The sequence below is a fragment of the Aquarana catesbeiana genome, linkage group LG11 (genome assembly GCF_042186555.1).
Source record: "Aquarana catesbeiana isolate 2022-GZ linkage group LG11, ASM4218655v1, whole genome shotgun sequence".
Classification (NCBI taxonomy): domain Eukaryota; kingdom Metazoa; phylum Chordata; class Amphibia; order Anura; family Ranidae; genus Aquarana; species Aquarana catesbeiana.
In genome coordinates, this window is record NC_133334.1 from 76907354 (window position 1) to 76932473 (window position 25120).

At 44.7% G+C, this 25120-nt stretch overlaps 1 protein-coding gene across 1 annotated transcript in view; it reads right to left on the reverse strand.

Annotated features, from left to right (window-relative positions):
- Window positions 1-25120, reverse strand: part of PTDSS2 (phosphatidylserine synthase 2) — a 189400-nt gene that overhangs the window by 30924 nt on the left and 133356 nt on the right. Inside the window, exons 9-10 of the mRNA XM_073604556.1 lie at window positions 23587-23701; window positions 1569-1714 (exon numbers count right to left, since the gene is read on the reverse strand). Coding sequence (XP_073460657.1) covers window positions 1569-1714; window positions 23587-23701 — 261 coding nt within the window. The remainder of the gene's footprint in view (window positions 1-1568; window positions 1715-23586; window positions 23702-25120) is intronic.

A 25120-nucleotide genomic window follows, 5' to 3' on the forward strand; every position in this document is an offset into this window, starting at 1 on the left:
AGTTTTTTTTTTTTCTAAGATTGCCCTGTACTTTGCTCCATCCATTTTCCCCATCAACACTGATCAGTTTCCCTGTCCCTGCTGAAGAAAAGCATCCCCACAACATGATGCTGCCACTACGTTTCACGGTGGGGATGGTGTGTTCAGGGTGATGTGCAGTGTTAGTTTTCCACCACACATAGAGTTTTGCTTTTAGGACAAAAAGTTAAATTTTGGTCTCATCTGACCAGAGCACCTTCTCACGCTTGCTGTGTCCCCCACATTACTTCTTACAAACGGGACACCTTATGGCTTTCTTTCAACAATGGCTTGCTTCTTGCCACTCTTCCATAAAGGCCAGATTTGTGGAATGTATGACTAATAGTTGTCCCGTGGACGGATTCCACCACCTGAGCTGTGGATCTCTGCAGCTCCTTCAGAGTTAGCATGGGTCTCTTGGCTGCTTCTCTGATTATTGTGCTCCTTGCCCAGCCTGTCAGTTTAGGTGGATGGCCATGTCTTGGTAGGTTTGCAGTTGTGCCATACTTTTTCCATTTTTGGATGATTAATTGAACAGTGCTCTGTGTATTTATACTAAGATTAAGACTGGGTTCACACCATCGCCGCATGCGGCTCCCAGCAGGGGTCCGGTGTATCCTAGTTCACCGTTTCAGGTCCGATTTCAGCCCAAATTTTTGGCTAAATTCGGACCTGAAACAGACCAAGAGACACACAGGGCTCCTGTGCAAATCACACCAGAGCCGCAGCGGATATATGTGAACCGACTCCATAGAGAGCCGGATAAAATCTCCTGCTATTGCAAATTGGATGCAGTGAAGCCACATCCAATTCGCAATGGTGTGAACCCAGCCTAAATTACACACAGGTGGACTCTATTTACTAATTAGGCAACTTCTGAAGGCAATTGGTTCCACTATATTTTAGTTAGGGGTATCAGAGTAGAGGGGGCTGAATACAAATGCACGCCACACTTTTCAGATATTTGTAAAAAATCTGGAAAACCATTTATCATTTTCCTTCCACTTCACAATTATGTGCCACTTTGTGTTGGTCTATCACAAAAAATCCCAATAAAAATACATTTACGTTTTTGGTTGTAACATGACACAATGTGGAAAATTTCAAGGGGTATTAATACTTTTTCAAGGCACTGTATTGTACTGGGGCTGATCTGAGGTACTTGCATTATGGCTGAACAAGTTCAGTGTGCACCAGTTTAAAAAATGTTTTGCACTAATAATTGTACTGCTAATGGCAAGTTCAACTCACTTCTATTGAACCGGACTACAACACAATATTGTTCACTGGTACACTGGTTGTCTAATGCTTCTAAACATCACACAATGTGGAAAAGGTTTTTGGTTTGATTTTCAGTCAGCTTTATATTACTTTAGGTGAAATGACCAGACCTTAAATGGAAACGCAACAAGTGCTTTGTCATTTACAAAAAGTGATTTCTTTATGTTGCTGTGTAATAAACCTAGTGCAAAAGACTTAAATAAAGAATAGGGAGAATCACATTAGTCTATGGGTATAAAAGTGCAAAATTAAAAAAAACAAAAACGTACAAGTCATCCATGAAGTCATAGATCTCCCTCATGGCTACACCTCCGACGTTCACAAAAAAGACCAGCCGCAACAAGACTAGATAATGTTCTGGAGGCATCCATAGGACGAACTTGAGGTAAAATGTATTTAGTTCCGCCAGTAAAAACTACAAGGAAAAAAGAAAAAGAAAACTGTTAACACACACAACTTTAACTCTGGAAGAACAGAAAACCAAGCTACAGAAATGTCATCTACTGAGCACAAGAACTATATGCCCTTTGTGCGGTTATTAAAGGTTTTTTTTTGGCATCTGTAACATGTTACATGCTAAAAATGGTAACAATCAGCGCAAACAAATAATAATGAAAATATTGCAAGCTGAACACTAAGGGTTAACACCAAGCCTACATAGCATAACAAAACACAAATTAAGTGCAGCGCAAATGATATAAATATAAATAAAAGTCCATATATGAGGGAAACACAATTCTCCTGAAGTACAATACTCCTTATTATGGAAACACCACGAGATCTTCTCCACTAATACGCATATAAAATGCTTACCAGATAGAAGGTCATACAAAGCATGGATTCCAAAATCCTGGATGTACACGGCTCGGATCCTCCAATGATCTTCACTTATCCCTGGCAGATGTCTCTCAAATACAGCCAATGGGCAGATGGACACTCAATGTAAAGTAGCAAAAAAGGGGAAAAAAATCATCTAAGAGCGATCCGTATGAAGCAGCCATGAAGCAATTTATTAAAAGATAATAAGATGTAATCCACTTTAAAAAGCGCGCTTGTGTAGCGCTGATCAAAAACAGTGAAAAAGCCACAGTATAAAACAAAGCAGAGACAGACTGTTCGCTTCCAAACAGCTGTGAGATGGCAGCGGGTGACGTCAGAGCAAAAGACTCCACCCCCCGTACGCGGCGCTACGTCCACAGGACTTCATTAGCGAGGGTGGAGTCATGCTGTCACCCAAATGCTTTATATAATTGCCGACTATCAGCAGAGGATGTCTCTCGTATCGGAACCGGAAAGAGATGCAAAATCATATGATTCCTCAGTGGGGACATCTACTAATAGTATGGCAATTGGTAAAAACTACTAATTAACTTAAAAATGAAACTAAACACAAAAACCCCTGAGCAATTATTGGTCTATAATAGGACCCATTATTTACTTCATGATTAGTGTGCATATAATAAATAACACCCAATCCATGGGTGTCCGCATTGCGGAGCATGTTAATAACATCAAAAAAGGTTTAAAGACACATTATGTATCTAAACATTTTAGAGTCTGCCACAATAGGGACCCTAGGAAATTACAATTTTGGGGCATTGAAAAAGTTACGAAACACTGGAGGGGTGGTAACTTTATTAGGCAACTTAGCCGTCGAGAATCTTTATGGATTCACGAAACAAGAGTAGCAGCCCCTAGAGGGTTAAAAATGGAGTTTGACCTCAATTGTTTTATTTCTGATAAATGAGCATAATATGTTTCTTTAGATTTTTAGATTCTGTTTTTCTATTGTATATACTGATATATGTATTTATGCACGGGGTCTTGCAATGTAGATTAGTTGAAGTGTAATGACTTTATACCTTCTGCGCATTTATTGCTTTCAGTGATTGTATTGTATTTTTTAGGTGTTCTATGTGCACCAGATTTTATGTACGAGATGGCCGCGGGTGTTATTTATTATATGCACACTAATCATGAAGTAAATAATGGGTCCTATTATAGACCAATAATTGCTCAGGGATTTTTGTGTTTAGTTTCATTTTTAAGTTAATTAGTAGTTTTTACCAATTGCCATACTATTAGTAGATGTCCCCACTGAGGAATCATATGATTTTGCATCTCTTTCCGGTTCCGATATGAGACACATCCTCTGCTGACAGTCGGCAATTATATAAAGCATTTGGGTGACAGCATGACTCCACCCTCGCTGACGAAGTCCTGTGGACATAACACCACGTACGGGGGGGTGGAGTCTTTTGCTCTGATGTCACCCGCTGCCATCTCACAGCTGTTTGGAAGCGAACAGTCTGTCTCTGCTTTGTTTTATACTGTGGCTTTTTCACTGTTTTTGATCAGCGCTACACAAGCGCGCTTTTTAAAGTGGATTACATCTTATTATCTTTTAATAAATTGCTTCATACGGATCGCTCTTAGATTTTTTTTCCCCCTTTTTTGCTACTTTACATTGAGAGTCCATCTGCCCATTGGCTGTATTTGAGAGACATCTGCCGGGAATCATTCGAGGATCCGAGCCGTGTACATCCAGGATTTTGGAATCCATGCATTGTATGACCTTCTATCTGGTAAGCATTTTATATGCAAATTAGTGGAGAAGATCTTGTGGTGTTTCCATAATAAGAAGGAGTATTGTACTTCAGGAGAATTGTGTTTCCCTCATACATGGACTTTTATTTATATTTATATCATTTGCGCTGCACTTAATTTGTGTTTTGTAACATGTTACACCCTGAATATGGATGTAACATGTTACAAGAGGTGAACTTATCCTTTTTAAAGCAGGTTGGAGTGATAACTTCTGGGTTTCTGACTGGTCTACAAGCTTAAAAATTGACAAAAATGCTTGCGTAATGTATTACAGTCTCAGAGAACCAAAAAGACAGAATTCAAGCCATGTTCATAAGGCCTAAAACAAAGGCCTCAGGTAAAAACCAAGAGATCCCTTTTAAGATCATGACCAGATAGCGCAGAACGCCGTCTATTTTGGCCAAACTTTTCCCACAACAGAGTGCAGTGTGCTGGAGCTGCGGCACACACAATGGAGCCTTCTTACATACATTCTGGGAATGTCCTGCCCTACAACCCTTCTGACAACCAGTCCTAGAAATCGTACAACTACAGATTTCTCCCTATTCAACAAACCAGTGGTAGTGCTCTAGTAAGATATAAAAGAAATCCACGTAGATTAAGTTATTAAGTGCGGCAAAAGTTTGTATCCCAAGTCTTGGAAAAGCTGGTCTCCATCAACCCTGGGATAGTGGTCTCAGAGAAATGGAAGAACTCACACAGCCCTAGGGAGAGGATCTCAGATCAGAACAAAAAAATGGAACTATTAAAATTATTCAAATACTCCCCCAGGTATAAACACTTTTTTTTTAGCTTCCAGAACCTCAACATACAGGCAAGGGCCCCTTCTCTGACTTGTTTAAATCATGCTTTAACATGCTCAGAAACGAAAGAATACATTACATCACTTCTGAAGTTGTATTCTGTTGTACGAAAATTTTCCTAAGTGGACTAACCACTCCATTTTCAATATGAGACTAGCATGCAAAAACACTGCACGATCGTTGGTCCGATATTCTCATCATGTGGACGAGGCTTTCGTTTTGGAAAAACAATGGAAATTTGAATTATCGATTTCTGTGTATATATTACATATTGATTGCGAGAGATTCAAGATGCTAGAACACAGTCTAGTCCCCTTGCAGTTCCTAACGGTCTAATGTGGTACGTTGTCATTAATTCTGGAGACTTCCCTATCAGGAGATTCTAAATATTTGTTGGATGTTATAAAACACTTATCTAAACACAGAATTAAAAAAAAAAAAAATGTTAAGATCACATAAGTTAGTAAATAGGTTGGACATTGTAAAGTATTCCTAAAATCTAAAGGTTTTTTCCTCTGAGGGATTATGAGCAGCTCACTGGTGACTAAAAGGCTTGTGTTATCAGAATGGTAAAAACTGTCTTTTTAAATAAGATAATGTCTGAGGATTGAATGTTACACAGTACCTGAGGAATCTCCAAAACCCACGAAATGCATTGCATTGATCGCTGAACCCCCCCCCCCCCCCCAAATCATCATCATATTACTATGCAATACTTTGGGAAATACCATGATTACAAAAAAATTAAGATATTTGCAATATGCTAAAAGGAAGGTCAACAACAAATTGTGAAACATTTATTTTATATATTCGTTATGCGTTTATAATGGGTTAATTTGTGGCCAGAATGATATTTATTTTAATAAATCTAAGGATCAAAGTTTCAGAGGATTAAGAGTAAAAGTATACGGAGTTTTAATTTTGGTATACATCTTATACATGTTAGGGCACCCTACAAGTCCGCTGTACGTTTGGGTCTTCTATACCACCAAAAAAGCTCAATAGGTTCATTAGAGATTCAAAAACAAATTATCCCAATTTAACAATTGCTAAAGAGTACATTATTCTACAAACCTGCTCATACACAAGTCTTTGTAAGAACTACTAGTCCTTTCATATATAAAACCACCAGGGCAGATATCTACAAAACTCAGTATGTAGGTGCAGTTGTAAGAAGACTCCAAGTCACACATGGGGTTACAGCTCAATCAAGAACTTTGGTTTATGAAGTGTACACTTGGCCTTGCATGAAAGGAGACATGTTAACAATGTAGCTACTTGGAGCATGATGTTCAGTGAACATTTTTTTTAAAAGCAGGTGTTTGTTTCCTCCACAATTAAATTTCGAAACCTAAAGCAGACCCTCACCCACTACGACCCCTTTCACACTGGGGCAGCTCGAGCATTAACGGTAAAGCACTGCTTGTTTTAGCTGCGCTTTACCGCTGTTTAAGCAGGGCTTTTCGGCCGCTAGCAGGGCGCTTTTATCCCCCCCCCCGCTAGGGTGGATTATTTGCTGGCCCCCCCCCCCCCCCAAAAAAAAATACCACCAGCCGCCACTGGTCCTGTACCATTTAAGCTAAGATTTTGTGGAAAAGGTGTGCAATAGGGTTGACATCCCTGGAGGCGTCTAACATGGAACATGAAGTCAATGCTGCCGCTGCTAACAAAGCGATTGTAGGGCAATTGTGATTCTGGTATTAGACACACACGTGTGGGATTTTCCCCGTTCACAAATCTACAAACATTAGCAGCCCTGAGGAAGGGGGAGTCCTTTCCCCCAAAACACATTGCCTTGACCATTTTTTTGCTACTTTCAAAAAATGACTACAAATTATACCCCTTTTTGCAATTCATTGGATATTGAGCTTCCTTTCCTATACCTTTTAGCACGTGGAAATGAACTCAAGGCCGTACCCAAAGACAGCATCCCAGGCCCCCAAAAAGGGCTCACTATCTCCTTGCAGGTGTAGTGGGGCAGAAAGCATTGGAAGAGAACTCTTCCATCCTACCACTACCATTACCTAACCACTGACTTACAACCGAGTGAGTCCAGCGGGATTCTCCAACCCTACAGATAGAACATGATATGGAATTGCTGGAAAATTTGACAAAGCGGTGGAAACTGCAGTCTAAGGTTTCTAAATCAAAAATCCACTTCGGAAAAAAGTCAAGGTACAGTGTTAGCCAGCACTACAGAAGCAAAAAGATTTATTTCAGATGATGCAAAATGAGCAATGTGGCCAGACATTAGGAAAAGCAATTAGAATTTTAGAATGCATCACTAGAGGGGTCACAGCCTGGTCCCCTATTGCGCATGCGCAAATCGCACTGCGCGTCATGACTGGTTCCTGCTGTCTCTGGGACCGGTGTGTCTCCCAGAAGACAACAGGGGGGGGGGGTCTAGGAGGGGCCGGCCATTGCATAGATCGCTGCAGATTCTGCGGTGATCTATTGCTGGAAGTGGGAGCAAATACCTGTATTAGACAGGTATCTGCTCCCCCCCTGAAAGGTGCCAAATGTGACACCGGAGGGGGGGAGAAACCAGATAAGCGAAAGTTCCATCTTTGGGTGGAACTCCGCTTTAATCAGGAGAGACTTCGGGAACTTAATATGTACAGTCTGGAGGAAAGAGGGGAAAGGGAGCCATGAGTGAAACATTCCTGTAAAGTTGCCTCAGTATGAACAGTGATCAGACTTGGAGGCAACTTCCATTGAAATCAATGGGTACAAGTTGCCTTCAAGTCGGATTGAAGTAGTACAGGAACCTTTTCTGAAGTCGGAGCGACTGCAGTAGTGTGCATTAAGATGGATCCATTCACTTACATTGATTTTTTCGTGTAGCGCGACTTGAGGCGACTAGGGGCGACTTGAAGTCGGATCCAAAGTTGCCCCTGTGTGAATGGGCTCTTAGGGTGTAAATAAGGTTCTGGAGTGAGGTATTTTCAATATGAAGACAAGAGCAAGAAAACATGACCTAAAACTACCAGGAGAGAAGCTCAAAACAAATCTTAGAAAATATTATTTTATTGAAAGTAGTTGATGCTTGAAATAGACTTCCAGCAGAGGTAGAGTAAGTCAACAGCAGGTGGACTCAAATATGCTTAGAACAATCTATGCTCTGGCAAAAAAAAAAACACATAAAAAAAAGGGCCACTCTAAATGAACAACTTTGTCTTTTTTCCATTACTCTATGTTTCTCTGTCACCCCAAACAGAAGTTTCAAGATGGTGGTGGGGGAGCAGAGCAATGCAAGGAGAACTTCAAGCGGTTGTAAACCCAGCTTGGACAATTTTACCTACAGGTAAGCAAATAATAAGGCTTACCTGTAGGAAAAAAAGAATATCTCCTAAACCTGTACGGTTTAGGAGATATTGACCCTGCATGCAGCCACTGACATCAGCAGCATAAACGCTCTGCAGGTCCGGCGAATCCTGCCGGAACAGAGGACTCCCGCGCGCATGCGCCGGTGCCCGTGATCTCGGAGGAAACGCAGAGGGAACATGTCAGCTCTTCGTTCTAAGGTAAGTATCATCAGGGCTTCGTTCTAAGGTAAGTATTTATTAATGTGCTAGTATGCGAGGCACAATAGCACATTATGCTCTTGTCTTGCAGGTTTTTTTTTTTTCCCCTCTGCAGTTTACTACCGCCATCAGCTGCAAGGAAGACGGCACCATATTCCGTGGATTAACAATTCCTTTTTTTCTTATATAGGGAAAATTATTAAAGAGATTAAATTTAATTTTGACTATGTACACTAAAATTCCTCTAATGTTGTTCTCAGCAGCAACGAGGTTCATAGATAACTAGAACATGAGCTCCATCTAGTGCCCATGACAGGGAATGGATATTGTGGCTCCCTGTACATGGGAAAAGTCTACATTTTTTCACTAGACGAAAATCATCTAACTTGTTTTTCACAACTCCATAAACCTTTCATAGTGATTTACTGAAGCCTGCTATCTAAACGCTCTTTAAAGTATAAAAAGAAACTAAAAAGAAAATAAAAAGAAATCTAAACGAGGTGTCTAAATTAAAAAAAAAAAAATCATGGAAGAATCCCCACAGTTCCAAATAATTATTGTAAAGCACAATAATGTTCAGCAATAAAGGAATGTAACACCTAAATGGTGTCTGAGGAGTTAAAAATTAACTCTGAATGTTACCAAGAGTTGCTACACGTTGCTCTGCGTTATTTAAAAAGATTGTAAAAATAACATACCTATTATACTTGCCTGCTCTGTGCAATAGTTTTGCACACAGCAGCCCCAAACCTCCTCTTCTAGGGTCCCCCACCAGCCCCACCAGTAGCTGTATGCTACTGGGACATTTGTGCAGACTCAATCCTGAGCCGGGCTGTGTATGTCTATTGACACACACAGTGCAGCTCGCCCTCCACACAAGGTTTGAGTTACAGCAGGAGCCAATAGCTCCCGCTGCAGTCTGAGCCTGTGAGGGGAAAGAGAGCATAAATATTTTATTCTAACTTTTCATGTGACAACACTGAAGAAATTACACTTTGCTACAATGTAAAGTAGTGAGTGTACAGCTTGTATAACAGTGTAAATTTGCTGTCCCCTCAAAATAACTCAACACACAGCCATTAATGACTAAACTGCTGGCAACAAAAGTGAGTACACCCCTAAGTGAAAATGTCCAAATTTGACCCAATTGGCCATGTTCCCTCCCCAGTGTCATGTGACTCATTTGTGTTACAAGGTCTCAGGTGTGAATGGGGAGCAGGTGTGTTAAATTTGGTGTTATCACTCTCAAACTGGTCACTGGAAGTTCAATATGGCACCGGTTTAGACATTAACCACTTCAGCCCCGGAAGAGTTTCCACCTTGATGACCAGGCCATTTTTTGCTATACGGCACTGTGTCACCAACTGACAATTGCGCTGTCGTGCGACGTTGTACCCAAACAAAATTGACATCCTTTTTTCCCCCCACAAGTAGAGCTTTCGTTTGGTGGCATTTGGTCACCTCTGCAGTTTTTATTTTTCGCGCTATAAAAAAAAAAAACACACACAATATTTTTTTACTTTTTACTATAAATATCCCCAAAAATTAAAAAAAAAAAAAAAAAAAAATAGGATTTTTATAACAGCTTACCTGTAAAATCCTTTTCTTTTGATGTACATCATGGGACACAGAGCCTCAGTAATTACTGATGGGTTATATAGGGTATCACTAGGTGATTGGACACTGGTCACACCCTAAACAGGAAGTTCAACCCCCTATATAATCCATCCCCTTACAGGGATACCTTAGTTTTGTAGCAAAGCAATATACGTGTATAAGAAGAGGGGAGGGACCTCTGTGTCCCGTGATGTACATCAAAAGAAAAGGATTTTACAGGTAAGCTGTTATAAAAATCCTATTTTCTTTCTCGTACATCACGGGACACAGAGCCTCAGTAATTACTGATGGGACGTCCCAGAGCAATGCTATCTGAGGGGAGGGGATCACACAACGTAGGGTGTAATCAGACATGAGGACCTCGTACCCCTGCCTGCAGCACACTACGCCCAAAGGAGATATCCTCATGCCTTCCTACATCCAGCTGATAACATTTGGTGAATGGACTGAAGACCAGGTTGCGGCCTTGCAGATTTGAGCCACAGAGGCCTGGTGATGCACCGCCCAAGAAGCACTAATAGCCCTTGTGGAGTGTCCCTTGATCTGAAAAGGAGGAATTTTCTGTTTCAAACCGTAAGCTTGAATAAACATTTGTCGAATCCATTTAGAAATGGTAGATTTTGACGCTGCCTGTCCTCTATTGGGACCTTCTGGCAGCACGAACAAAACATCAGTTTTGCGAATTTGAGCAGTTGCTTTCAGATAGGCCTTGACTGCTCTTATTACATCCAAAGAAAGTAGTGACCTTTCTTACGTAGAACAGGGATCTGGAAAAAAGGAAGGCAGAACAATATCTTGGTTTAGATGAAAACCTGAAACCACTTTCGGTAGGAAGCTAGGATGAGGGCGCAGTACCACTCTATCCTTGTGTACAATCAAATAAGGCTCTTTACAGGAAAGAGCTGCTAATTCTGATACTCTTCTAGCAGAAGAAATGGCTACCAGAAAAATTAACTTTCTTGTCAACAAGACCAAGGGAATTTGATGTATTGGTTCAAAAGGCTGTTTCTGTAAGACTGACCAAATTCAAGTCCCAGGGGTTTAGGGGCGCCTTAACCGGAGGATTAAGACGCGTCACCCCCTGCATAAAGTTTCGGACCAAAGAATGTGAAGCAAGTGGCCGTTGAAATAATACTGATAAGGCCGAGACCTGGCCCTTGATGGTACTCAAGGCCAGCTTCATTTCTAATCCCATTTGTAGAAAGTCAAGAATTCTACCTATTACATATTTTCTGGGATGCCAACCCCTGGATTCACACCAGGATACACAAGCTTTCCAGACTATGATAAATCACTATGGAAGCTGGCTTCCTTGCATTAAAGTAGAAATCACAGGACCTGAAAGCCCACGACTCTTCAGAACGTGGGTTTCAATAGCCAAACCGTCAAATTTAGCATTTGTAAGGCAGGATGGAACACTGGACTTTGAGATAACAGGTCTGGACGTGACGGTAGGGTCCACGGGGAACCTACGGTTATCCTTACTATTTCTGCATACCAAGCTCTCCTGGGCCAAGCTGGGGCCACCAGAAGTACTGACTTCTTTTCCTGCCTGATCCTGTGAAGGAGTCGTGGCAGTAGCAGAATAGGCGGGAATGCATAAATCAGTGAGAACCGATGCCACGGAATCACCAACGCATCTGTCCCGTATGCAAGAGGATCCTTTGTCCTTGCCACAAACTTGTCGATCTTTTTGTTGAATCTGGACGCAAAGAGATCTACATCTGGAAGCCCCATCTTTGGCATATGGCCCGAAAGAAGTGGGGGTGAAGAGACCATTCCCCTGGGAACAACCGCTGGCGACTTAAATAGTCCGCCTGCCAGTTTTCTATCCCTGGAATGAAAACTGCCGATATGCATGGCACATGCTTTTCTGCCCAGATTAAAATCTGGTTCACTTCTCTTTGAGCTGCCAGACTCCTGGTGCCTCCCTGATGATTGATATAAGCCACTGCTGTGGCATTGTCGGACTGGATCCTGACTGGGCAACCCTGTAGCCTGAGAGACCAGGCCTTTAGGGCTAGATATGCCGCACGGATCTCCAGGATGTTGATGGGTAAGGTCCTCTCAGTTTTGGACCATACCCCTTGGACTGCAGACTGTTCCAGAACTGCTCCCCAACCCGAAAGACTGGCATCTATTGTTACCACCACCCAGGTAACCGGTAGAAAGGATTTCCCTTTCTGCAGGCTTTCGGGTATTATCCACCAATTGAGGCTCTGATGCACTGCATGAGACAGGTGCATCGGAAAATCTAATGCCTGAATTTTCTTGTTCCAGGCCGACAGGATACTGTGTTGCAGCAGTCTTGAATGAAACTGAGCATAGGGCACTGCTTCGAATAAAGCTACCATCTTTCCCAGCAGCCTCATACAAAGGCGGACAGAAGGACCCTTCTTTGTCCTGACTACTTGAATCAGCTCCCTTAAGGCAGTGATCTTTGCCTGAAGTAAAAATACCTTTTCCTGGCTTGTATCTATGATCAGACCCAAATATTCCAGTCTTCTTACTGGTTTTAGGAAAGACTTCTCTAGGTTGAGAACCCAACCTAGGCGTTCCAGATACTTGACTGTGGTCATCAAGTTCCCACTCAAACAGGCTACTCACCGGCCTATCAAGAGCAGGTCGTCTAGGTATGCTACAACAGTTATACCTTGAGCCCTTAATCTGGCCAGAGGAGGAGCCAAGATCTTTGTAAACACTCGAGGTGCAGTGGCTAGCCTAAAAGGTAGAGCCACAAACTGGAAATAGCGCCCCTCTATTTCGAAGCGCAAGTACTTTTGATGAGCAGGAAAAATAGGTACATGCAGATACGCATCTCTGATGTCTATTGATGCCAGAAATTCTCCTCCCTGCAGGATGGAGACTACTGACCGAATTGATTCCATGCGAAAGGAACGAATCCTTAGGAATTGATTCAGATCCTTTAGATCCAGAATGGGTCTGACATCCCCATTTGGCTTTTGGACCGTAAAAAGGTTGGAATAAAATCCCAATCCTTGATCCTTCGAGGGAACCACCATGATGACTTTTTGCGACAAAAGTCGCTCTAACGCTAGAAGGAGCGACTGCTTTTTCTCTGGATCTCTGGGGACATTTGATCTGAGGAAACGAGGAGAGGGGAATTCTTGGAACTCCAGTTTGTAACCTAAAGTTACTGTGGAGAAATCCTCCTGCCAGAGCTTTGAGAACTGCAGCAGTCTTCCCCCCCCACTCGAGCGAGCAGGGGCGCCCCTTCATAGAGAGGCCTTAGAGTCTTGTCTAGCAGGCTTCTTCCCCCAGGACTTCTTTTGTCCCTGGGGTCGACTCTTGTTTCTAGACCCGGACGGCGGAGCCCGTCGCGACTGCCTGGAGGCTGATGCACCTGGCACTGGGGAAAGAGTCCGTTTGAAAGAGGGACGCTTACTCTTTTTCTTAACAGGTAAGAGAGTGCTTTTCCCACTAGAGATCTTTTGGATATAATTGTCTAGATCTTCTCCAAACAGCCTTGCACCACGAAATGGAAATCCAGCCAGAAGTTTCTTACATGGTGCTTCGGCTGACCAATTTTTTAAACATAAGATTCTACGGATATGCACCAACCCAAGTGAAAGACGAGAGGTTTGCATGATAGAATCTCTGATGGCGTCAACAGCAAAATATAAGGCCGCTGGAAGGTTAGCCAACCCCTGGGCCTGCTGTTCAGGAAGAACTCTGATGACCCGCTTAACATGGTCTCTTAAATATTGACAGACTCCAATCGCTGCCACTGCAGGTTGAACTACTGAACCTGCTAGGGAGAAAACATCCTTCAACAGGGATTTCATCTTTTTATCAATAGGATCCCTGAGAATCTGAGCATTGTCTACTGGACAAGTCAGACTTTTATTTACGGAGGAAATGGCGGCATCAACGGCCGGTATCCCCCACATCTTTGTAAACTTTTCTTCCATAGGATAAAGTGTTGAAAACTTTTTAGGCGGAAAAAAACGTTTATCTGGGTGATCCCACTCAGAATAAATGAGCTTTTCAAGTAAATTATGAACAGGAAAAGCATGTGTTGTTTGAGGAGGTTTCAGTGACCCCAAAGAAGAAGAGGGTTCTTTAACTGATTCAGACACGGGTAATTTAAATGTGGAGTGGACCAATCCAGCAAGGATCTGTACCAGGACTTTCTCATCCTGAGAAGCCGAAGAGGGCCCTTCTCCACTTGATTCCTCAGAGAAGGAATCATCCGTCCCATCCCGATCCTCTGAAAGGGATTCTTCTCCTTTATCCCAGAGTTCCTCCCTGAGGGTCCTGGGTAACAGAGGAAGATCTAACGCGTTTTCTTCCACTGAGTGAAGATGCAATTACAGCCATTAATCTTTCCTGTAAACCATTAATGGTTGAGGAAAAAACCTCCTGTGTAATGTATACAGGGGCTGAAGTGCCAGAAGCAGATGCAGCCCCTGACCCAAACGGCTCTCCCTGGCTAGCCGCTCCTGGCCCTTCGGGGGGGAAGGTGCTGCAGAAGGGGGGTCCTCAGAACCTGAGGGAGATCCCCTAGAGCCTCTGGTTCTTGGCGTATTTGTACCTCTTCTACCCATAGTGCAAAGCAACAAGGTGGAGGTATCACAAAAAATGAACACTGACTGCTGAGCGATGTAGTCCGGCAACAGCCACTGCTACCAATGCCCAGTCTTAGTGTTCCTAAGTAAATGCTGCCTAGAGAATGCCTGTGTCCCACCTTACATGCGACTGTCAGCTCTGTGTCCACCTAACAAGTGTGCTTCATATAGCCTTGCAGCCGGCGATGTGGGCATCTAATCACGCTGGATGTCGCACTGACGCTCCGCCCCCCCCCCCCCTGACCACCCCCCCTCGTTTTTTTCAAAAAATAGGATTTTTTAAAACAGCTTACCTGTAAAATCCTTTTCTTTCGAAGGACATCCCGGGACACAGAGCCACAGTAATTACTGATGGGTTATATAGGTATCACTGGTGATTGGACACTGGCACACCCTATCAGGAAGTTCAACCCCCTATATAATCCCTCCCCCTTGCAGGGATACCTCAGTTTTGTAGCCAAGCAATATAGTGTATTAGAAGAGGGGTGGGACCTCTGTGTCCCGTGATGTCCTTCGAAAGAAAAGGATTTTACAGGTAAGCTGTTTTAAAAAATCCTATTTTCTTTCTCGAACATCACGGGACACAGAGCCACAGTAATTACTGATGGGATGTCCCAGAGCAATGCTACCTGAGGGGGGGGAACCACGACCAAGTAGGGTGCAATCAGACCTGAGGACCCTGTACTGCTGCCTGCAGCACACTACGCCCAAAGGCGATATCCTCATGCCTTCTCACATCCACCTGATAGAATCTGGTGAATGTATGAACTGAAGACCAGGTTGCGGCCTTGCAGATTTGAGCCATAGAGGCCCGGTGATGCACTGCCCAAGAAGCACCAATAGCCCTTGTGGAATGTGCCCTGATCTGAAACGGAGGAATCTTCTGTTTCAAACCGTAAGCTTGAATGATCAACTGTCGAATCCATTTAGAAATGGTAGCTTTTGACGCTGCCTGTCCTCTATTGGGACCCTCTGGCAGCACAAACAAAACATCCGTCTTGCGGATCTGAGTAGTTGCCCCTAGATAGGCCTTAACTGCTCTTACTACATCCAACGAATGTAGAGATCTCTCTTCCGGAGAACAGGGATCTGGAAAAAAGGAAGGTAGAACAATGTCTTGGTTTAAATGAAAATCAGAAACCACCTTCGGTAAAAAACTAGGATGAGGGCGTAGTACCACTCTATCCTTGTGTATAATCAAATAAGGCTCCTTACAGGAAAGGGCTGCTAATTCTGATACTCTTCTAGCAGAAGAGATGGCCACCAGAAAAATTAATTTCCTTGTCAACAAGACCAAAGGAATCTGACTTATTGGTTCAAAAGGCCGTTTCTGTAACACAGCCAGGACCAAATTCAAGTCCCAGGGGTTTAGGGGCGCTTTAACCGGAGGATTAAGACGCATCACCCCCTGCATAAAGTTTCGGACCAAAGAATGCGAAGCAAGTGGCCGCTGAAATAATACTGATAAAGCAGAGACCTGGCCCTTGATGGTACTCAAGGCCAGCTTCATCTCTAATCCCATCTGTAGAAAATCAAGGATTCTACCTATGACATATTTCCTGGGATGCCAACCTCTGGATTCACACCAGGTTATATAAGCTTTCCAGACTCTATGATAAATCATCCTGGAAGCTGGCTTCCTTGCATTAATCAAGGTAGATATGACAGGACCTGAGAGCCCACGACTCTTCAGAACGTGGGTCTCAATAGCCAAACCGTCAAATTTAGCGTTTGTAAGGCAGGATGGAACACTGGACCTTGAGATAACAGGTCTGGGCGTACCGGTAGGGTCCACGGGGAACCCACCGTCATCCTTACTATTTCTGCATACCAAGTCCTTCTGGGCCAAGCGGGGGCCACCAGAAGTACCGACTTCCTTTCCTGCCTGATCCTGCGAAGGAGTCGTGGTAGTAGCAGAATAGGCGGGAATGCGTAAATCAGTGAGAACCGATGCCACGGAATCACCAACGCATCCGTCCCGCATGCAAGAGGATCTTTTGTCCTTGCCACAAATCTGTCTATCTTTTTGTTGAATCGGGATGCAAAGAGATCTACATCTGGAACCCCCCATCTTTGGCATATGGCCCAAAAGACGTCGGGATGCAGAGACCATTCCCCTGGAAGTAACTGCTGGCGACTTAGATAGTCCGCCTGCCAATTCTCTATTCCCGGGATGAAAACTGCCGATATGCATGGCACATGCATCTCTGCCCAGACTAAGATCTGGTTCACCTCTTTTTGAGCAGCTCGGCTCCGGGTGCCTCCCTGATGATTGACATAAGCCACTGCTGTGGCATTGTCGGACTGGATCCTGACCGGACAACCCTGTAGCCTGATAGTCCAGGCTTTTAGAGCTAGATGTATCGCCCGGATCTCCAGAATGTTGATGGGTAAGGTCCTCTCTGTCTTGGACCATACCCCTTGGACCGCAGCCTGTTCCAGAACTGCTCCCCAACCTGACAGACTGGCATCTGTTGTTACCACCGTCCAGGTAACCGGTAGAAAGGATTTCCCCTTCTGCAGGTTTTCGGGTATGAGCCACCAATTGAGGCTCTGACGCACCGCATGCGACAGGTGCATCGGAAAGTCTAATGCCTGAACCTTCTTGTTCCAGGTCGACAGAATACTGTGTTGCAGCATTCTTGAGTGAAACTGAGCATAGGGAACTGCTTCGAATGAAGACACCATCTTCCCTAGTAGCCTCATACAAAGGCGGACTGAGGGACCCTTCTTGGTCCTTACTGTCAGAATCAGCTCTCTCAAAGCAGTGATCTTTGCCTGGGGTAGAAATATTTTCTCCTGGCTTGTATGTATAATCAGACCTAAATATTCCAGTCTTCTTACTGGTTTTAGGAAAGACTTTTCTAAGTTGAGGATCCAACCCAGGTGTTCTAGATACCTGACCGTGGTCCTCAAGTTTCCATTCAAAGAGGCTACCGACCGGTCTATCAAGAGCAGGTCGTCTAGGTATGCTATGACAGCTATACCCTGAGCCCTTAATCTGGCCAGAGGAGGAGCCAAGATCTTTGTGAACACTCGAGGTGCAGTGGCTATCCCAAAGGGCAGAGCCATAAACTGGAAATGGCGCCCTCCTACCTCGAAGCGCAGAAACTTCTGATGAGCAGGAAAAATGGGCACATGCAGATATGTATCTCTGATGTCTATTGATGCCAGAAATTCTCCTCCCTGCAGGGTGGGAACTACTGTTCGAATTGATTCCATGCGGAAGGATTGAATCCTTAGGAATCGGTTCAGATCCCTTAAGTCCAAAATGGGCCTGACATCCCCATTTGGCTTTTGGACCGTAAAAAGGTTGGAATAGAAGCCCAATCCCTGGTCCTTTGCGGGAACTATCATAATGACCTCCTGCGACAAAAGTCGCTCTAACGCTAGAAGGAGCGACTGCTTCTTCTCTGGGTCTCTGGGAACATTTGATCTGAGGAACCGAGGAGAAGGGAATTCCTGAAACTCCAGCTTGTACCCTAAGGTTACCGTGGAGACTACCCATCTGTCCTGGAAGTCCTCCTGCCAGAGCTCTGAGAATTGTCGCAGTCTTCCCCCCACTCGAGTGAGCAGGGGCGCCCCCTCATGCAGAGGTCTTAGTGTTTTGCCTAGTAGGCTTCTTTCCCCAGGACTTCTTTTGTCCCTGGGGTTGACTCTTGTCTCTGGACCCCGATGGAGGCGGCCGTCGAGACTGCCTGGAGGCTGAAGCCCCCGGCGCTGGGGAAAGAGTCCGTTTGAAAGAGGGACGCTTACTCTTCTTCTTGACAGGTAAGAGAGTGCTTTTCCCACAAGAGATTCTCTTGATATAGTTATCCAAGTCCTCTCCAAACAACCTTGCACCACGAAATGGAAACCCAGCCAGTAGCTTCTTACATGGTGCTTCGGCTGACCAATTTTTCAACCATAGGATTCTACGTATATGCACCAACCCCAGTGAAAGACGGGAGGTTTGCACGATAGAATCTCTAATGGCGTCAACCACAAAGCATAAGGCCGCTGGAAGGTTAGCAAACCCCTGGGCCTGCTGTTCAGGTAATACTTTGATGACCTGCTTAACATGGTCTCTTAAGCATTGACAGACTCCAATCGCTGCTATTGCAGGTTGGGCCACTGATCCTTCTAAGGAGAAAACATCCTTCAATAGGGATTCCATCCTTTTATCTACAGGATCCCTGAGCATCTGAGCATTGTCTACAGGACAAGTCAGGCTATTATTTATTGAGGAAATGGCGGCATCAATAGCCGGAATTCCCCACATTTTAATAAACTTTTCTTCCATCGGATAAAGTGTTGAAAACTTTCTCGACGGAAAAAAACGTTTGTCTGGGTGATCCCACTCAGAATAAATAAGCTTTTCAAGTAAAGTATGAACAGGAAAAGCATGTGCTGCTTGGAAAGGTTTCAGTGACCCCAAAGCAGAAGAGGATTCTTTAGCAGTTTCAGGTATGGGCAACTTAAATGTGGAGCGGACCAATCCAGTGAGGATCTGCACTAAGACTTTCTCCTCTTGGGAAGTCGCAGAGGGTCCCTCTCCACCTGAATCCTCTGAAGAGGAATCATCCATCCCATCCCGATCCTCTGAAAGGGATTCATCTCCTTTATCCCAGAGCTCCTCTGTCTGAGGGTCTTGGGGAACAGAGGAAAGCCTAGTGCGTTTTCTTCCACTGAGTGAAGACGTAATCACGGCCATTAATCTTTCCTCTAGACCAGGGGTCTCAAACTGGTGGCCCTCCAGCTGTTGCAAAACTACAAGTCCCATGAGGCATTGCAAGGCTGACAGTTACAAGCATGACTCTCACAGGCAGAGGCATGATGGGACTTGTAGTTTCGCAACAGCTGGAGGGCCGCCAGTTTGAGACCCCTGCTCTAGACCATTAATGGTTGAGGAAAAAACCTCTTGTGTAATATATACAGGGGCTGAAGTGCCAGAAGCAGGTGTAGCCCCTGACCCCAATGGCTCTCCCTGGCTAGCTGTCCCTGGCCCATCTTTAGGGGGGAAGGATGCTGCCGACAGGGGGCCCTCAGAACCTGAACGAGATCCCCTAGTGTCTCTGGTTCCTGGGGTGCTTGAACCTCTTCTACCCATAGTGCAAAGCAACAAGGTGTGAGGTATACAAATGAACACTGTCCGCTGAGCGATGTAGTCTGGCTAAAAGCCTTGCTACCCAATGCTCAGTCTGGTGTTACTTCAGTAAATGCTGCCTAGGAGAATGCCTGTGTCCCACCTTACATGCGACCGTCAGCTCTGTGTCTCTCAGAAGGCTGAGTGCACCTGTACAGAGTGCCTTTAATAGCCTGCAGCTGGCCTGAGTGGGAGTCTAAACACTCTGTGCTGACATCCCGCCCCCTCCTCTACCGCCCCCCCCCCCCTCGAGTTTTGAAAAAAACGAGCGCTTCCCACACTGCCGACTCTCCTGTCATGCTCTGGAGAAAAGGCTGGGGATGGGGGGGGGGGGAAGGAGGGAGACTGGTAACAAGATTTGCCTGAACGGCTATCTTCAGAGATGGTGGCCATTAGGCCACAGAGCCCGGGTGGTATAACCACTTTCTAGACCCCTGTGGCCCCTCTCTAGCCTGGGGGGGAACATTCAAACATGAGAAATCCCCCCATCCACCTTACCTGCTTGCAGCCTGCTTGATACGCTGGGACATACACAGCGATTACAACACCTGAGACAGACATTCAGCATGTGTAGGTTTGTGCTCTTGGCAGCCCCCGGTGGTCACAATAGGCATAGCATGCATTTACCTTAAAGGAGAAAAGCCACTAGAACTCAAAAATTCTGTGGAATCTCCTCTTACCTTATCCAGCCGCAGGGTGCTGTTTACACAGACCCAATCTTCACCTCTCACGGTGGGCTCCGTTTGAAAAAACCGTCAGAGACTGGGGCCCCCATCAGTAGGGGGATCCAACAGTTCTGGGACCGTAAAGCACCTCGCCAGAAATTAGGAAGTTTAAAGCCATTTTCTGATCTGCGGGGTCCAGCTCTCTAAAAAGAGAAGCATTACGGGTAAAACCTCGTTTCTTCGGACACGAGGCCCGGGTACCATTCAATTCGGCCATGAAAAGACACTTTGAATGGATCCGGTTCGCCTGGCTTGCCCCAGTATAGGATCTTAGGATATTCCCTTTGGAGCTCAGCACAGGACATCTTTACACGTCCATCACCTAAGACACTGGCGTAAAAACTGAGGTATCCCTGCAAGGGGGAGGGATTATATAGGGGGTTGAACTTCCTGATAGGGTGTGCCAGTGTCCAATCACCAGTGATACCTATATAACCCATCAGTAATTACTGTGGCTCTGTGTCCCGTGATGTTCGAGAAAGAAAACAGCGCTTTCCAGCACAACTGACCCTCTGGGACAAGTGTGGAGGGGAGGCTGGGGGTGAAGGAGGAAGGAGAAAGGCCGGAAGGTGATGGAGTCTGCCATATGTAATGGTGGCGGTGGCAGTGATAGAGCGGTATACAACCTCCTCACAGACTGACTGCGGCCCCCCCTAATCTTGGGGGGAATTTTCCTGAGGAGAACCCCCCATCCCATCCTACCTGGAGCTCGGCTGGAGGAGCTTGTGCAGCGTGAAACACTGAGACAGACTATCAGCATGAGAAGGTATGTGCTCTTGGCAGCCCCTGGTGGCGACAATAGGCATAGCATACATTTACTTTAAAGGAGAAACCTACTAGAACTAAAAAATTCTGTGGAATCTCCCTTACCTTATCCAGCTGCAGGCAGTGGCGTCTCCAGCTTTCAAATTTAGGGGGGGCACATGGGGGGACAGGGACAAAAGTAGGGGGGCAACTATAAAATGCATATATATATATATATATCCTGGGGCCCTTTACTACGACCCCACAACGGGCCCTTTCACATGTTCTGCAGTAAGCTCCCTTCCTACTGTATTGGGGTCCCCCAGGGTGGCAGAAAACAAGAGATATATGTCACCAGCATATCAAGAAAATATAAGGATCCAAAGCAGTGGGAGAACTATCAGGGTTGCAAAGGTTGTCTTGCCTCCGGGCCCTGGTGTTCTGCCACTGTGGGGTTCCCCAGCCTCCTCTTGCTGTCCTGCCCCTGCTATTGACAGTGCTGGTCTGGCATCTCTTGGAATTTACAGGCTGGTTCTCCTGTCCTAAGGACGGGAGAAATCAGTCTGTTTTTTCAGTAACTGAAAGTCCTGGTGGAGTCCTTCCTGCAACTCGCTCTTCTCCCTGCCAATGAGGATGCAGGTGAAGGAGCAGATCAGGCGGCCGTGGTTGTGTGAACGCTCGCATTATGCAGTGTCAGCGAGCAGGGGAGGAGGGAGGAATCACCCGCAGGAGCTGACTGGGGACTCTCTCCCTCTTAGACATTTTTTTTTTTTTTTTTTTTTACAAAAAATCAATTTTTTTTTGGGGGGGGGGGGGGGGGGGGGCACATGGTGGGGCACAGCATAATGTTGGGGGGGTCAGGGCCACCTCTGGCCCCCCCTAGGGTCGCCATTGGCTGCAGGGTTCTGTTATACAGACCCAATCTTCACCTCTCACGGTGGGCTCCGTTTGGAAAACCTTTAGAGACTGGGGCCCCCTACTGATAGGGGGATCCGCAGTTCTGGGCCTGTAAAGCACCCGGCCAAGAATAAGGCTAGAAAAACCAAATTCTGAAATGCGGGGTCCAGCTCTCTAAAAAGAGGAAGCGTTACAGGTAAAACCTCGTTTCTTCGGACACGAGGCCCAGGTATCATCCAATTCTGCCTAGAAAGGACACTTTGAAATGGATCCGGTTCGCCTGGCTTGCCCCAGTATAGGATATAGGATATTCCCTTTGGAGCTCAGCACAGGACATCTTTACACGTCCAACACCTAAGACACTGGGAAAAAAAACTGAGGTATCCCTGTAAGGGGAGGGATTATATAGGGGGTTGAACTTCCTGTTTAGGGTGTGACCAGTGTCCAATCACCTAGTGATACCCTATATAACCCATCAGTCATTACTAAAGCTCTGTGTCCCGTGATGTATGAGAAAGAAACAAAAATTTCTTCATCAGATTAAGGCCAATACATATTCTTCTACATATTTTTGGTAAAACATAAAAATGCAATAAGCGTATATTGATTGGTTTGCGCAAAAATTATAGCGTCTACAAAATAGGGGAAAGATTTATGCCATTTGTATTATTTTATTTTACTAATATCAGCGATTTTTATCAGGACTGTGACATTATGGCGGACAGATCGGACACTTTTGACACTTTTTTGGGACCAATGACATTCATACAGCCATCAGTGCTATAAAAATGCATGGATTACTGTGTAAATGTCACTGGTAGGGAAGGGGTTAACACTAGGGGGCGATCAAGGGGTTAAATGTGTTCCCTTCATGAGGGTTTCTAATTGTGGGGGGGGGTGTGACTGACTGGGGGGAGGAGACATATTGCTGTTCCTGATTAGTAGGAACAGAGCATCTGTTAGAGCAGGGATTTGTGTTTACACACACACATATATATATATATATATATATATATATATATATATATATATATATATATATATATATATATATATATATATATATATATCTCCCCATTCTGGCTCTTGTGCCCGCGATTGCGGACGGCCGGCGGACATCGTGACCACGCGCAGCGGGTTCCTCCTATGGCTCTTAAAGGAGCCGATGTACCAGTACGGCGGTTCGCTGGAACCAGCTGACCTGCCGCTGTATGACAGCGGCTGGTCGGCAAGTGGTTAATGGCTGTGTTACTACTCTGCACAACACATTAGGCATCATACCGCAGGATGAATGTAATTTATTGGTATGCTTGGTGATGTATTGTAATGTAGTGTATTTATGCGCTGCGTTGCAGTACAGATTGGATGTACCCTGTTTAAGTATTTGTTTTTTTGTATATTTTCTTGCAAAATAAAGTATACATTTTTCAATCAAAAAGTGGTTAATGGCTGTGTGTTGAGTTATTTTGAGGGGACAGGAAATTTACACTGTTATACAAGCTGTACACTCACTACTTTACATTGTAGCAAAGTGTCATTTCTTCAGTGTTGTCACATGAAAAGATGTAATAAAATGTTTACAAAAATGTGAGGGGTGTACATACTTTTGTAAGATACTGTGTGTCTGTCGGTTAAGAATTTATAAATTGTACTCACTACAAATATAATGCCGCAGACTGCCAACCATCTTCGCAGGTTTGAAGCCGGCTTCCATTCAAACTTTACCCAGCTATAGGGTGTGAACTGGAAGGCTATTCTCTTCATTTTTCCTCTAAAATAAAAAAATAAAAAAAGATTAACAGCAATCTTTACAATATCAGCAAAGAAAAGAAAAATGTTCATACATCCCTTGTGCGGTCATATATTCAACACAGACATACAGAAACATTAAAAGGGGTTGTAAACCTTCATGTTTTTTCACCTTCTTCTCTGTCTGGGGTTCTCGGCTCTTGAATGGATAGACTGATAGCAGCGCAGCCATTGGCTCCCGCTGCTGTCAATCAAATCCAATGATGCGGGAACGAGTTCTACATTCAGCGTCTAGACGCCGAATGCTAGACTCGGGAGCACGCCCGCAAGGTAACGCCCTGGGAGAGCGCTTCTCCTAGGAGGTTATATGATGCAATAGCCAGGTCACATGATATTGACATCACACATGTGGGCATGTATACAGGCTGCAGTGAGAAAATCTCTACCTCCTGAACTCTCAGCACTGGAGAAACTGTGCAGTTTATGATGTACCACCCCCACTCGTCAAGGTATGAACTCCACTAGACCTCTGAAGGTATGCTGTGGTATCTGACATCCAGACATCAGTAACAGAACCTTTAAATACTGTAAGGTCTCCATGGATAGGCCTGGTTTTCCCAGCACATCCCACAGATGCTTGATTAGATTGAGATCTGGGGAATTTGGAGGCCAAATCAACACCTCAAACTCACTGTTGTGTTTCTCAAACCATTTTTGCAGCGTGGCAGGGTGCAATATCCTGCTCAAAGAGGCCACTGTCATCAGGGAATACCTTTCCATTAAGAGCTGTACTTCAGAAAAAAAAAAGGCTAAGGTAGGTGGTACCTCTCAATTAACATCTACATGAATGGCAGGACTCAAGGTCTCCCAGCAGAACATTGCCCAAAGAATCCTCCTGCCTCTGTCGCCTTTCTTCTTCCCATACTGCACCCTGGTGCCATCTCTTCCCCAGGTATATGATGCACATGCACCTGGCCATCCACATGATGTGAAAGAAAACATAATTCATTAGACCAGGCCACCTTCTTCACATCAACTTCAGGGAAACGTGTTCACTTGCTGCCTGATATTACCCACTAACTTTGAGGCGCCATTGTAACAAGATAATCAAAGTTATTCACTTTACCTGTCAGTGGTCAATGTTGATCAGTGTATAGCCTCTCATGTCAGTTGTGAATAACACGCCAACAACTTCAGGAACACCACTGGAGAGTCCCACCAATTGCTTTCCTGTATGTCTGTTGTCATGTCTAGATCAAGCATCGGGAGTTCATCTTCTTTTAACCTATAAACTGTGTGCCGCTTAACCCACTGTGCCTGCCTAAGCCTAGCCACAGAAGGTGCAACAAATGAGGGCCGATTCACACCAGAGTACGGTTCAGGAAAGGCATGTTCCATGTGAGTTTCCCATTCCACATTCCAAATACACTACCTTTGTGAT